General features: G+C 39.6%; 1 protein-coding gene across 1 annotated transcript; it reads right to left on the bottom strand.

Moving 5' to 3' along the window:
* Nucleotides 1-1,398: 1,398 nt before the first annotated feature.
* On the bottom strand, nt 1,399-5,231 carry LOC143863914 (fructose-bisphosphate aldolase 1, cytoplasmic). Its single transcript, XM_077374698.1, has 3 exons — nt 5,071-5,231; nt 2,642-3,116; nt 1,399-2,347 (listed from the first exon to the last, which is right to left on the bottom strand). Exons 1-3 carry the CDS (start codon nt 5,096-5,098, stop codon nt 1,774-1,776), a joined length of 1,077 nt encoding a protein of 358 aa, XP_077230813.1. The 5' UTR covers nt 5,099-5,231; the 3' UTR covers nt 1,399-1,773.
* Nucleotides 5,232-13,720: the final 8,489 nt, after the last annotated feature.

The following is a 13,720-nucleotide window of genomic DNA, read 5'->3' as shown; positions in this document are numbered from 1 at the left end:
GGGTTGCAGGTTTGTGTTAATCCATGGTAATCGTTGTATATTGTTTTTCTCATAGTGGAAGATTGTCTCTCGCCCATGGATGTAGGCTTGGTCAAACCACGTAAATCTTGGTGGTCATCTTGTGGCTTGTTTTATTGTCTACTTTACTGTTAATTTGTGCATGATCGGATCGGATTTGCCCGGCGGAGTTTCTCAACAGTATTGTTCCAACAATTGGTATTAGGGGTAGACATGGTTCGGTTCGGTTCGGTTCGGTTTTGGGGTATGCCCAGAACCGAACCATATATGTTTGGAACCGAACCGAACCAGAACCATATATAATCGGTTCGGTTCAGTTCTGGGTTTACCCAACCTTCACCAAATGTAGATATTTTGCCTAATCGTATTTATAATCGGTTTGGTCCTGTTTATATATGAACTACAAAGACTAACATGCATGAATTTGGAATAATCAGGCACAAATTTGCACAAATTTGGACAATGCAAAAATTATATATGACATACAAACATGCACAAATTTGGAATAATCAAGCACAAATTTGGGGGGTGAATTAAAATTTTAAAGGCAAAGCAACACGTTAAAGAGGGGTGAATTAAAAGGGGGTGGGGTGATTTTATCAAGCGATGAGGCATTGGGTTTTAAGGTGAGGGTCGGTTCTCGGTTCAGTTTTCGGTTCCGGGATCCCAAACCCAGAACCGAACCGAATTTCCATCGGTTCCAGGATATCAGAACCGGAACCGAACCATATAAATATGGAACCGAACCGAATCATATGTGCCGGTTCGGTTCGAACCGGAACCATGTCCACCCCTAATTGGTATTAGAGTTTCTTGGTTATGTTTGTTGGATTGCTTCTGAAAATAAATTTGGCACAATTCATTGCTTGGGAAGTATTAGAAGCTAAAATGAATGATGGAAGATAGATTTGAAGAGATGAATATGAAAGCATTATCAGCAATATACTTGCACCTATCAGATGGTGTTTTGTTCAATATAATGTGAGAAAAGCCAGACTTTGATTTGTGAGAAAACCTATACAAAACCAAGCCTCCCTTGAAGAGTAGGTTGTACTGATTGAAGATAAGGGGAGGCACAAGCTGCCGAATTCTTGTGTGAATACGGTTACAACGTAAATTTTTTATTTTAATTTTTTTATTCTGTTTACAAGGGAATCAGAGAATAAGATACCATTTCCGATTCCTGATACCAACGATTCAAAGGGAGCTAAGATGCATGCCAATGACTAATTCAACAATGCCGAAGTATCATTTCCCTTCCAATTAATATAGAACAAATTGATATGGGTAGCAATGCCTAATTTCAAATGTGTGACAATAATATAACCCATTTCTAATGCTAAGATTCTCTCCATTAATCTCCATCATAGTAGACAAAAATTAAGAAAACAAAACCAGATGCGTATTCATGTAGTTCTTAATACAGATAACTACTTCCCAATTCAAAAGACGATATTAAAGCATAAAACTACCAATTCACATGATAAGGAACCAAATTCACCTAAACATCCAGTAAAACAGTTAAACAAACATGTTCAATACCATAAACAAGACAACAGAAAAAAAAACCTCAGGCAGATTTAATGGAGGGAAGACAGAGTCATTCTTACCTTCCAAAACTTATTCAATCACCATCCTCAGACTCGAAAGGAAAAACACTGATCCTAATTCCCTAAGAAACACTTTTTTTTTATAAATCTTACCTCCCTTTCTCCCTCTCTTCCTCATCAAAACAGAAGGAGCAGATGAACAAAATCAGTACTTGTAGTCCTTGACATGGAGACTCTCAGAAACCCCCTCTCCCTTCGCAGCATCCCCCTTGTAAGTACCCAAGGTTGCCTCCGAATTCGCCTTGCACCTTGCCAAGAATGCAGCCCTCGCCTTCTCAATGTTCTCTTCTTTCCCTGCCCATGTCTTGAGGGTGCTCTGTTGAAGTGCACGACCAAAGGAGAACGACAGGTTCCATGGTTTCTTCCCTTTGAGCTTATTCATGGCATTCAAATTCAGTGTGGCTTCCTCCTCACTCTGCCCACCAGACAAGAAAACAACGGCTGGCACCGCGGGCGGCATTGTCCTCAGCAGAGCCCTTACTGTGTACTCTGCCACCACCTCAGGCAAAACCTTCTTTGCGTCTGATCCCGGAGTCACCATGTTTGGCTTCAAAAGCGTACCCTCCAACAGAACATGATGGTCGTTTAGTGCCTTGTAGCATGCGGCGAGAACCCGCTCTGTTACATCAGCACAACGGTTAATGTCATGGGATCCATCGACCAGGATCTCTGGCTCGACAATTGGGACCAAACCATTCTCCTGGCAGATGATGGCGTACCTGTTGAAGTATAAATGGTTAAATTAGACCAACTCTAACAGCTTAAACTTTTAGAGTAATTGGTAGTTTCACATGGTATCAGAGCCAGTGCCTAATGGCAGGTCCTGGGTTTAGAACCAAACAACTTCTTGATATTAAAAAACCATGTGTACGGCCAACCTTAAAGAGGGGCCACATGTGCCACGTGTAGGCCAACGCAAAAAAGAGGGGGCCACACGTGAGGGGTAGTGTTGAAGTATAAATGATTAAATAACACCAACTCTAGCATCTTAAGCTTTTGGAGAAATTGGTTACCGAGCTAAACCATTGGCATTCTCATTGATAGCAAGCTGGGAGGGCTCATTGGGACCGATCTTGAGCACTGCCCTCCACTTGGCAAATCGGGCACCAGCGGCATAGTACTGCTGGCAGCGCTGGGCAAGGCCATCGAGGCCTTGGGTGGTGGTCTCACCATCAGTGCCTGCGAGTTCAACAGTGCCCTTGTCAACCTTGATTCCAGGTAAGACGCCACCTTCCTTCATGACATCCACAAATGGCTTGCCAGAGGCAGTCTTCTGATAGAGGGTCTCCTCGAAGAGGATCACACCACTCAGGTAGTTGAGCGCTCCGGGAGTGCAGAAGAGAAGCTCACGGAGAGCTCGGCGGTTGGATTCAACGTTCTCAACATTGATGCTTGATAGGCGCTTGCCAATGGTGCCGGTGGATTCATCAGCAGCAAGAATTCCCTTTCCAGGGGTGCCAATGTAGGCAGCATTGGCAATGAGTTCATCTGCAAGGGACGACCGAGGTTATACCAATTATAAAACTTGCAATTAACAATGGCCAAAAAGAAGTTAAAAATTGAAGAACAGAAACCAACATTTTGTTCCATTTGATAGGTAAAGAGTCACAAAGATACAAGATCTGCAACTGAATTAGATACAATAAATGAGAGACTTTAAATCTTTGATGGAGGCATAAACAATGCAAGGAAAAATTGAGAAACAGAAACCCACTTTGTGTTTCATTTGATAGGTAAAGAGTCACAAAGATATAAGATCTTCAGCTGAATTAGATATACAATAAATAAGAGACTTTGATGGAGGAGGAAGGAAGAAACAATGCAAGGTTCCCTTTTGTACATATTCATGGGTATCTATGGAAGAACAAACTAAGGTAAAGGATCTTGAGTGATATGCAAAAAGAATCTCTTTTGTACATATTCAATGGTATCTATGGAAGAACAAACTAAGGTAAAGATCTTGAGTGAAATGCAAAAGGAAAGGTAAAGGATCATGCATTAAGAAAGGTTGCGTCTGGAAATGTATCACTATTACAATATTTATTTTTGTAAGAAAGTTATTTGGTATCATTCATAAAAAAACCAAGAAAGTTATTTGGTTTATGAAAAGATATTTGGGTAAATTGGTAATTAATTTGATTTTCCATATTAAAGGTCATGAGTTCAAGTCTCGGGAGAACCTCTAGCTCAATTGGTAAACACTATCTTCTTTGACCCTTTGGTCGGAGGTTCCATCCTAACTTACCTACCGAAAAAAAGAAAGGTATTTGCAAAGATCAATAAGGAAATAAATGTAGAATAAAGAAATCCTTTTGTGCTTGATTTGATGGATTAAACCCAACCAGGAAAAAGATGAAGAATTAGAATCAATCTGTAGAGATTTGAGGTGGAATAGGTAGAAAGGATTCAGATTCTTCCAATTCTTTGAATTTATTGCAATTGAAATCTTAATCAAATGGAAAAATGGAAAGAAATCCATCACTAATCAAACGTAAAAATAAGAAAAAAAGATTCTCGGTTTGGAAATTGCTTTTTATAGAGAAAACGAAAGAAGCAGAGAAGATCTGAGATTTTCTTTTCTTATCAGTTATCACTTCATCCCTTGTGGAAGATAGAAAGTAGATAAAAATATGAAAGAAAGGCATCAAAGATTGAAAAACTCAAACAAAAATCTGAAGAAAATTCTACGAAGGAACTGAAAAAAATGAAGAAAACCAGGAAAATAAAAAAAAAAATAGGTTTTTTTTATTAAAGATATTGGGTTGTCATGGATGATTCAAGAATTCATCAACGGGAAAGAAAAAAAACAGAAAAGTGAATCGATCTTGGATTTCCTTGGCAAATTATTCAGAACTAGAGAACTCAATCAAATCTATACAAAGATTCAAGAAATTGAAAAAAACAAGAAAAACAAATCATGTGATCTTACTGTTACCAGTCAAGGATTAAAGAGAAATCCGAAACGAAAATTAGAAAGAAAAAAGCATGGATTTTCTTAGTTATAACCTTCACAGATTTAAGAAATTACTAGAAAAAGAACCCCACAACAGATCGTAGGTTTTTAATCATGGGAGGAGAAATCACAACCAACAGAAATAGATTTTTTTGAATGACCAGATCTAAAATAGATATTAAACTATAGACTTAGATCTAACAAATTAAAACCTAAATCACATCTAAAAACCCCAAAAAATCCAGATCTGAAACTAAAAATGCTCAAATCCACCATTTCAAAAGGAAAAAAAATCTCAAATTCAAGAGATCGAGATAAGAAGATCTACGAAGGATCAGTTTATATCCATATAAGAAATCGTTATTCACAAATCTATTATCCAATCAACCAAACAAACAAACACAAAAAAAAAAAAAAAACAGATCTATCAAAAGTCAAAACACAGAGAAAGCAACAGAGAGGAAAGGGATAGAAATCACATCTACTCACCGTGATATTTTCCACAATATGCAGACATGTTTGTGTGTTTTTTGTTCTATTGAAGAACGGAGAGATGAGGAAAATGAAGAAGGGTTGGTAATGAGAGAGGAAAAATGAAGGAAGGGTTTTGAGGGATTAAAAAGGAGGGTTGATGGTGATGAGAAAGGAAGGGAGAAAGGCATCGAAATCACCGTCAAATTCATGCTGACATGGCGTACACGTCAGACGAGAGGGGTATTACCGTATTACAACGTGCGTGTGATAGAGGCGGTTTTGTTGGTAAAACCGCCTTCTATAGATGGGGCCTCGTATGATGTCTAAACCTTTTCACAAAATATACCATTTGGGCCTTACACTACTTTTATGGGCCTTGAATACTTCTATGTTGATCTATTTTTATCTACTTAAGTCTCTTCATCCAAAATCCCATGTGTCTATCTCTCTCCTCTTTCTCTCTCTAACCCAGAGGAGAGAGAAAAACACATGGAGAGTCGATTTAAGATATATGGGAGTCGATTTATCACTCCGCAAAATAAATGGTGAAATATAATTTTATGGGAGGAAATAATAATGGGCCTGTTTGGATGCCGAGAAGATTTGGACTTGGATTTATCACATTTGAAGCCCCTTTTGCATTGTGAATTGGATCCGGATCAAATTTTTGGATTTCCAATTCAGCGACTACGGAAAAAATTGGATTTCCAGATATGATGTGAAAATAAGTAATTGGAAATCCTCTGGCAGTTTCCTTCACCCTCTTAGCTCCTCAACCTCTCCCCTCCAGTAGGAAGCACCCCCTTCCCCTATGTCTCCCTCAACTTGAGCTGGCAGATATATTCATTTTGTAATCAAAACTCAATTCCAAATCCAAATACCAAATATGAGGTATCCAAACGAGCCCTTCCTCTGTTTGGTTGCCGGGTTTTTTTTGTTCCCGGGAGTTATGTGGGAGAAAAAAATACCCTGGGAGATAGGTGGGAAAAAAAAAGTCCTGGAAGTATCCTGGTAAAATAAAAATCCCATCTTTGGTTATGTGGGAGTAAAAAATACCCTGGGAGATATGGTGGGAGAAAAAAAAACCTTTGTTTGGTTGCTTGAACTGTTGGGTAGAAAAAAAATTCTTCTCAAGCTTATTTTTGGTTCCTAAGTTTATTTTTGTTCCTAGGGTTATCTTGGGATGGGATGAAAAGGCAATCATTACAAAAGTGTGATAAAAAAATTCACCCCACAAGTAATCATTACAAGAGTGGGATTAAAATAAACCTAGTGCTAAAAGGCAACCAAACATGGGATGGGACCAAAATTTAACTTACTCTCCCACAAAACTCCCAGACACAAAAAAAACCCAGCAAGAGGTTCATTTAAATATCTTCCATCATTTGGACAAAGATCATTCATTTAGTACTCAATGGTGGAGATGATATTAGCCTATAAAGCAGTGTTATAGGATGATCTGATCCATGTGACAGCTGAGTTGAATATGGATTGTTGTTCAATTTTTTCTTAATTATGAATATATAGGCCACTAATCTATTTTAGTGAATTTCTACCTTTTTGATGGAAATCATGAATTCGGTGCGTTCTCCTGATTAGATTGGTATGATAAGATTTATTGTCACTTGTAATATGCTATCCTAGTTTACTTGAAATCAATTTTCAATCTAGTATTCAATAAATAAGAAAATTACTATTTCAGATTATTTTTTTAATGCCTAAACAAATTTATTTTAAGATTTGGTCTTTGAAACATATGATTTATTGGCATTAAAATATGAATGATATGATTTTTCCTGAATTTTTATGTTGCGTATAGTGTATACGCTTGTTAATGTTATATACACAGTGCATTTGATGATTTCCTTGAATGTATTACTGCATTAAGAGTTTTTTGTGGGCCTGTAATAAAAGAAAGTTAATTGTAAAACTCTAGATTGGGTTGAATATCTTTAGGTGGTGGGCCAATTTGAGGCCCGTATTTGAGGGTCATAGTTAACTTTATTTATACACATGGCCCCAGGTTAGACCTTTCTTAGTAGGAAAATGATACGAAACCGGCTGTATTACCGACTCGAAGCTCCCCTGCTTTTTGGCCATGTGGCAAGTGGAAATTTGATGGGTTCCTACTTGCTTTTCTGTCATGTCGGCCGCAACACCTTATTCATTTTAGATTTTGACAACCGATTGTGAGTCCAAAACCTATTACTGGACTGGGTTGTCAAAAATCTAAAACCCGCAACACCTTATTCATTTTAGATTTTGACAACCGATTGTGAGTCCAAAACCTATTACTGGACTGGGTTGTCAAAAATCTAAAACCAACAGGACCTTAATATCATTGGTCCTCTATAGCAGTAACAAATGTGCAAAACATAGTCATAAACTAATACGAGTGGGGTCCATCACTCCATGATCAAGAGTTAGTGTTGATTTAAAGGGATTAGGATCTTTTTGGGCATGGCCCATATGATAGCAGCCCAGAGAAATAAATAGTTAGAATCATCATAGGTCAATGCCACGCCTCTGATTTGCTAGCTATATTGGGCCTGGGCCCAAAAGTGTACAGTGGCCGTTGAGTAAAAGCCGCCTTGAGTTTGAGTTTCATTCAACGAAACCACCCAAATGTTTCTAACCTGTTCAAAAACCACCTTTAGACCAGAAAAACATAGAGAGGGAGAAAACGGTGGTAAGTGAAAATCACCCACAAGATATTAAAAGTTTAAAACCATCTAACTAACTTTAGACCGTGGTTGGGGTAGTTGAATGACGAAACCCAACAGCGAGATTGGCGTGTTAGGTGTGAAATTGGGTAGGCACGTAGGCACGAGTCTCTCTCTGCCCTATTTATTAGGGTACAACTTGGGTCGGGCTCAATCCGAAATTCCGAACCCAATGGTTCATCTCGGATTTCGGTTTGGGTTAGGGTTGGGAAAAGGCGACCCGATTTATTTTTTGGGAGGGTTAGGGTTGAGACCTTGGGCAATTCGGTTGGATCTGAACGATACCCATCATCTAATTTAATCGAGAATTTCAAAATCTTTTAGGATTATATTTTGGGCAGTGATAAATCGACCCCCAAATATCTTAAATCGACCCTCATGTCTCTCTCATTTCTCTATCTGTCTCTCTCTCTCTCTAAGAAGTAAGCACTGCCCTATAAGGGGTCGATTTAAGATATATGGGGGGTCGATTTATCACTACCCTGTATTTTCCTTTTTTTTGCGTTGGGCCAACACGAATCCCACCCGATTTGGAAAGACGAGTTAGACGGATTGGGTTAGGGTTGAGAGATTTAGAGATGGATTGAGTTAGAGTTGACCCTCATTGGCATGAGGCTCAGGTTGGGTCTGGTTAGGTTCGAGGGAATGGTACTTCGGGTTGGGTTGGGGTTGACCTCAACCCGACCTGCCCCACCTGATTTGCATCCCTTCTTTTATACTAATATACTTGAGATAAGAGTTTCTTATCGTATTGGTTTTGTTTTTGCCTCATCTTCATGTGATACGCGTGGTGCATTACATGTGATTGAGGCTCATTCATGTGATGGATAGCATCATGGATGACCATAGCACAAAAGTTACATTGATCATAGGTTTCCTAACCATCCAAAATATCTGCACTACCATATTTTAATAAGAGGAAAATGATTGTGAGCTTGAAGCTCATATAGCTTATATGAGCTTGAGGGCCCAAACACATGTGGGCCCACATTGTTAGGATGATCCAAACCATTCATTTGAAAGGCCCTTACATAGATAGGGTGTGTACAAAAAATCGGCTCCATAGGATCGTCCTAACACATCCAAAAGTGGAGGGCAAAATGGACAAACACCATTTGCCACAAATCTGCCTATTTTTGCCCTCCACTTTTGGAGAGGTTAGGATGATCCAATGGAGCCGATTTTTGGTACACACCCTATCTATGATGGGGCCTTGCAAATGAATGGTTTGGATAACCACAAACAATGTGGGACCCATGTGTTTGGGCTCGAAGCTCATATAAGCTATATGAGCTTCGGGCTCACAATCATTTTCCTCTTTTAATAATGGCATTAGGCTCTTCATGTTACATTTTTATTTTTATTTTTATTTTGAATGATGCCCGGAAGGCTAATCCAATTCCCAAAAGGTTCTTGGTAGCCCATCAGAGAAGAGTGTAAAACGAAGTTATTAGTGCCATTATCAAAACATGGCTGTGCAGATATGAATCCCCAAAAGAAACTAATTACAAAACTTGGTTTACTGTTTCATTCTCTATTATATCTCCCATTTTATTACTTTTATAATCCACTAAAATTCAAGCTTAAAAGTTAATTCTAGAATATTTTCAGAAAAGAAGTTAATTCTAAAATTAGAAAAGGGGGCGGATATTCTCACTCCATTATTTTGCTAATGGCACTCCACACTTGAAACTTTTCTGCCTGGTTGCAGATGGCATTTTAGGAATTGTAACAACCGTCTAATGTTTAGTTTCATATTATTAAAAAGGGATTTGCTAGGGACAATCGCAGATGGCAGTTGGAGGAAAGGCTGTTGCATTTTTGCTCCGCCACCTCGTGAATAAGGACAAAATCTGCTGAAAAGGAGCCTATGTGGCTGCTCTCTCAGGCAACAGCCATTCTGAGAAATGCCTTCTGCGATGGTCCCTAGCAAATCCCTATTAAAAAAAGGATTAGCCCACCTGCATGAGGAGAAGTGGAGAACAATATTCAAGGACAAAGTTCGGATATTCTTCTTTTTTAATATGAGAAAATAGTTTGCATCGTCCATGCCTCCTTGTCTAGGGGTGCAACTTGGGCGGGCTCAACCAAAACCTGTCGGGTTCAACCCGGGGAAAAGTCGGGTTGGGTTGAGTTCGGGTCGGGTTCGGGTTGAGGGCTTGGACAACCCGACCCGAGTTCAACCCGAAATTTTTAATATTTTTTTATATTTTATAAACTTAAAATCTTGGGTTGGGTTGGGTAGGGTTGAAGTCGGGATGGCAAAAAGGGTTCCTCGGGTTGGGTCGGGTTGAAGTCGGGATGGCAAAAAGGGTTCCTCGGGTCGGATCGGTCGGGTTGAACCTCGTCGGGTTGGAACTCGGGTTGGGTTCAGGTTCGGGTTGAGTAAATGGTTGGTTGGGTCAGGTTGGCCTCAACCTGAACCTGACCCGCCCGAGTTGCACCCCTACTTGTCCCCCAGTTACCGCTAAATATCCTATTTTTAGTTTTATCCTGTTTTGAAATAGTTGTCTATAGGGATGTTAATGCACCCAAACGGCGCAACAGACTATCTGAATGCAAACTTAAATGGATAGGATCTACACGTTTTGGAACCCCATCATAGGATCCGAAGTTATTATCGATCGGATCCAAACAACTAACAAAAGTCCGTGGGACATGACCTTGGATAGGATAGCATGGAAGAAAATGATACATGTAGACAAAGGCAACTATTGTCAGAATTAAACTAAGTAAATTTGAGCAGGATAGATCCTTGCACCTTCTTCATGAAAATTTTCTAAAGGATTCATTAGCCGACCCCAACTAGTTTGGGACAAAGGCTTAGTTGAGTTGAGTTGAGTTGAGTATCCTATTTTAAGGTAATACACTCAATTTTTTTTTAAGTATTATTTTAGGCGTAGTTTAGTTAAAATGAGCCATATGTATTTTTTCGAATGACACCTATTTTTAGTATTTTTTTTCATTCATCTCTCAAGCCTCGAGTCACCCCCTTGCCTTAGGTATTGGTCACGGTTACAGCCATGCTCTCCGTCTCCCTCCCCCACTTTTGAGTCTTAGCTGCGTAAAATGTAAGGAGGACCTACTCGGACAGTCCGAAACAGATCATCACTAAGACAGGGAAAGTAGGATCCGAAGAACACACTCCAAATCTGATCCGACCGATATGAGATTTGAATGGAAAGTGACTAAGACAGGTGAATTCGATCCTAAGTTCTTAGGATCCATCGACACGCCTATTTGTCTACACTTTCACGAGAAAATCAATCAAAATGGAGGAAATGAAAGTCGTGATGCCACAATTCAATAATCCAACAAGGACAAGGGGTCTTAATCAGTGAATCGGAAATCTACTAGCCCAACCTAATCTTCAATCCAGTGCTCTCCTGCAGAGTATTAGATCCGATTATTGAGTCAAATTGACTCAGGTGGGTTTCACCAAGTTAACTTGGAGACTTATTGCACTCCACAGCAAAAGAAAGGTACAACTAAAATCAAATAAGACATGAGAGTGTAGAACAAAATGACCGGAACAAAACCAAGTTGTACGAAAATGCATGCTTTCAAAACATAGGGAAGAAAAGGATACCTTGATTGAAGATGCTTCTGCTTGAAACCTCTTTTGTTGATATTTAAAAAGAACATCAATGGCTGTACATTCTAGAGGTGCAACTTGAGCTGGGCTCAATCTGAACCCAGCGGGATCAACCCGATTTCGAGTCGGGTTGGGTGGGATTTCTTCTCATTGGGTTGGGACAATAAATCTGGCTTAACTTTGGGTTGGCTTAGGGTTGAGGCAGTGGGCAACCCGAGCTGACCCAACCCTGCCCTGAGGCCTTGGACAACTTGAACCGGTCATATCCTCTAAGCACTTTTATGGTGGCCACAAATTCGAATTTGTCTGCAGTTTAGTCTTAAATCAAGTCCCAATCACATGGTTTATACACATGGAGAACCAAAAAAATGTCTGATGTTAACTTCACCTCATTCAGACCTGATCGATATGGACCTATCAACTTTATCAGTTCTGCTGCATCATTATTCACTTTGATCACTCACCCCATTTGATCCTTTGTTCAGTCCTGCTCTGCACCAGGCCACCGCCTATGGCATGGCCGCATGGCCCCGGGATCCCAAGACTTGATCCAAGTCATTGTTCCATCAAACCTAAAGATTTTCAGCTTGTGCTCTCAGGAGATCTGAGTCTCCCCCAGTTTTAGGACAATGTTCTTGGCTATGATATGGGGACATCCCAAGAAAAGGCTTTATGGGTCCATGTAGGGCAAATGAATGCCCTGTTCTGTTATGCCCAAAAGGAGTAATGAGAGTAAGTCTTTATGGCAGATTCCCATCCTTTATCCATTCCTCAAGGAACCCCATTTCCCATCTCTTCTCAAGTCGCATGCAATTACAATCTCATCATCTAATATGTGCTATGCAATTGAATCACCATGCTAAAGAGTTCCCTATGATCTATCCTACAACTTGTATGACCTCTTTCTATATTGGGTAAGATGGGATCAAACCCACGACCTCAAAGTCCTCAACACCCAAGTTAATAAAATCTTATCTTGATCTTAATAACCTCTTTCCTCTTTTCCAATTCTATATCTACCCATTATGGAAGAGAAGACCAAATATATTAAGAATAAATTCTAGCAACGATATAATACAGAACTACATTGAATAGATAAAGGGGTAGTTGTGTAAGGTTTCAAAACTACCCTTTTTTTTTTTTGAAAGTAGGTTTCAAAACTACCTTATTCCTTGGCTTTTATTCATGGGTGTGTTGGGTTGGAGTTGGTCTGACATCAGACTGGTTTTAATTTCTGGGAGTAAAAACGGACCGGCAGCCGTGACATCATATTAGTAGGATCTTGCAATTAGGCTATTTATCTAGCATATTATATTCATTGATGGATGCAAGTCTACAGGCATTAGAAATAATAAGACAGCATTAAACAGCCTTTCTTATTTCACCTTTCACTGGTTATGACCCATGAGATTTCTGCCGAGATATAACAGCCTTCAATCCAATTTAATATTTGTTCGAATCAGACCTGGTACAGCTCCAGCTCATGCAGTTTCTATCATCTCTATCATCCAATGACTTGCAAAATAAAGTAGGAAAGAAAGGACTCTACTATTCCTTCCCCACTCTACATTTCTGTAGCCCAATAGAAGTCACAATATTTTGGGCAAGAGAATCAGTTTTTTTTTTCGGAAAAGTGATCCTACTACGTCGAGTAGATAAGCTTATCTACTCGACCGGGTTAAAAACAGTGGAGGCCCACATTGTTTGGGTGATCCAAACCATTCATTTGAAAGGCCCTTACCAAACTGTTTGTCACAAATCTGCCTATTTTTTCCCTCCACTTTTGGATGGGTTAGGATGATCCTATGGATCTGATTTTTTGTGGACACACTATCTAGGTATGGGCCTTTCAAATGAATGGTTTGGATCACACAAACAATGTGGGCCCCCCACTATTTTTAACCCGACCAAGTAGATAAGCTTACCGAGTAGGATCACTTATCCCTTTTTTTTTAATTAAAAACCGATGAGCACGTCAGATCATGAATTTCCACACCTTTTACCCCCATCCCCTTCTCGATACCAGCTGTTATGCCTTTATCACTAGAAACTCAAAAAAGGAACTTGTGAAGAGTACACATGAACAGGTCAGATCGGAAAACAGAGAACCCATATCTAACCGCGGAATGAAAACAGAGAACTCGTATCTAACTGTGTAATCTCTCCATTTTGCAGAAGGCAAGGAAGCAAACCCATTGCCCCTAACCTATCTGAAAAACCCTATCTTGAAATCTCTTGCTCCATCTGAGTTCCTGCCCATAATGCGAGATTTCTCTTCTTGTATCAGAAAACATGCCATCAAAGTATCATATGCTTCATGTTCAGGCTCATTGACCAATGCAGCTGC

Source organism: Tasmannia lanceolata, unplaced genomic scaffold (assembly GCF_043159265.1).
Source record: "Tasmannia lanceolata isolate RefF3 unplaced genomic scaffold, GAP_Taslan_0.1 ptg000044l, whole genome shotgun sequence".
Taxonomy (NCBI): domain Eukaryota; kingdom Viridiplantae; phylum Streptophyta; class Magnoliopsida; order Canellales; family Winteraceae; genus Tasmannia; species Tasmannia lanceolata.
The sequence above is the reverse complement of the archived record's forward strand: the minus strand, read 5'-3'. Positions and strand labels throughout refer to the sequence as shown.

What these genes read in the sequence shown, in the direction of transcription:
- LOC143863914 (XM_077374698.1), bottom strand. Translation starts at nt 5,098, where the DNA reads ATGTCTGCATATTGTGGAAAATATCACG. An exon ending in ATATTGTGGAAAATATCACG is followed by an intron (nt 3,117 to 5,070) that starts GTGAGTAGATGT and finishes CGTCCCTTGCAG; the next exon opens with ATGAACTCATTGCCAATGCT. An exon ending in AATGCCAATGGTTTAGCTCG is followed by an intron (nt 2,348 to 2,641) that starts GTAACCAATTTC and finishes ATACTTCAACAG; the next exon opens with GTACGCCATCATCTGCCAGG.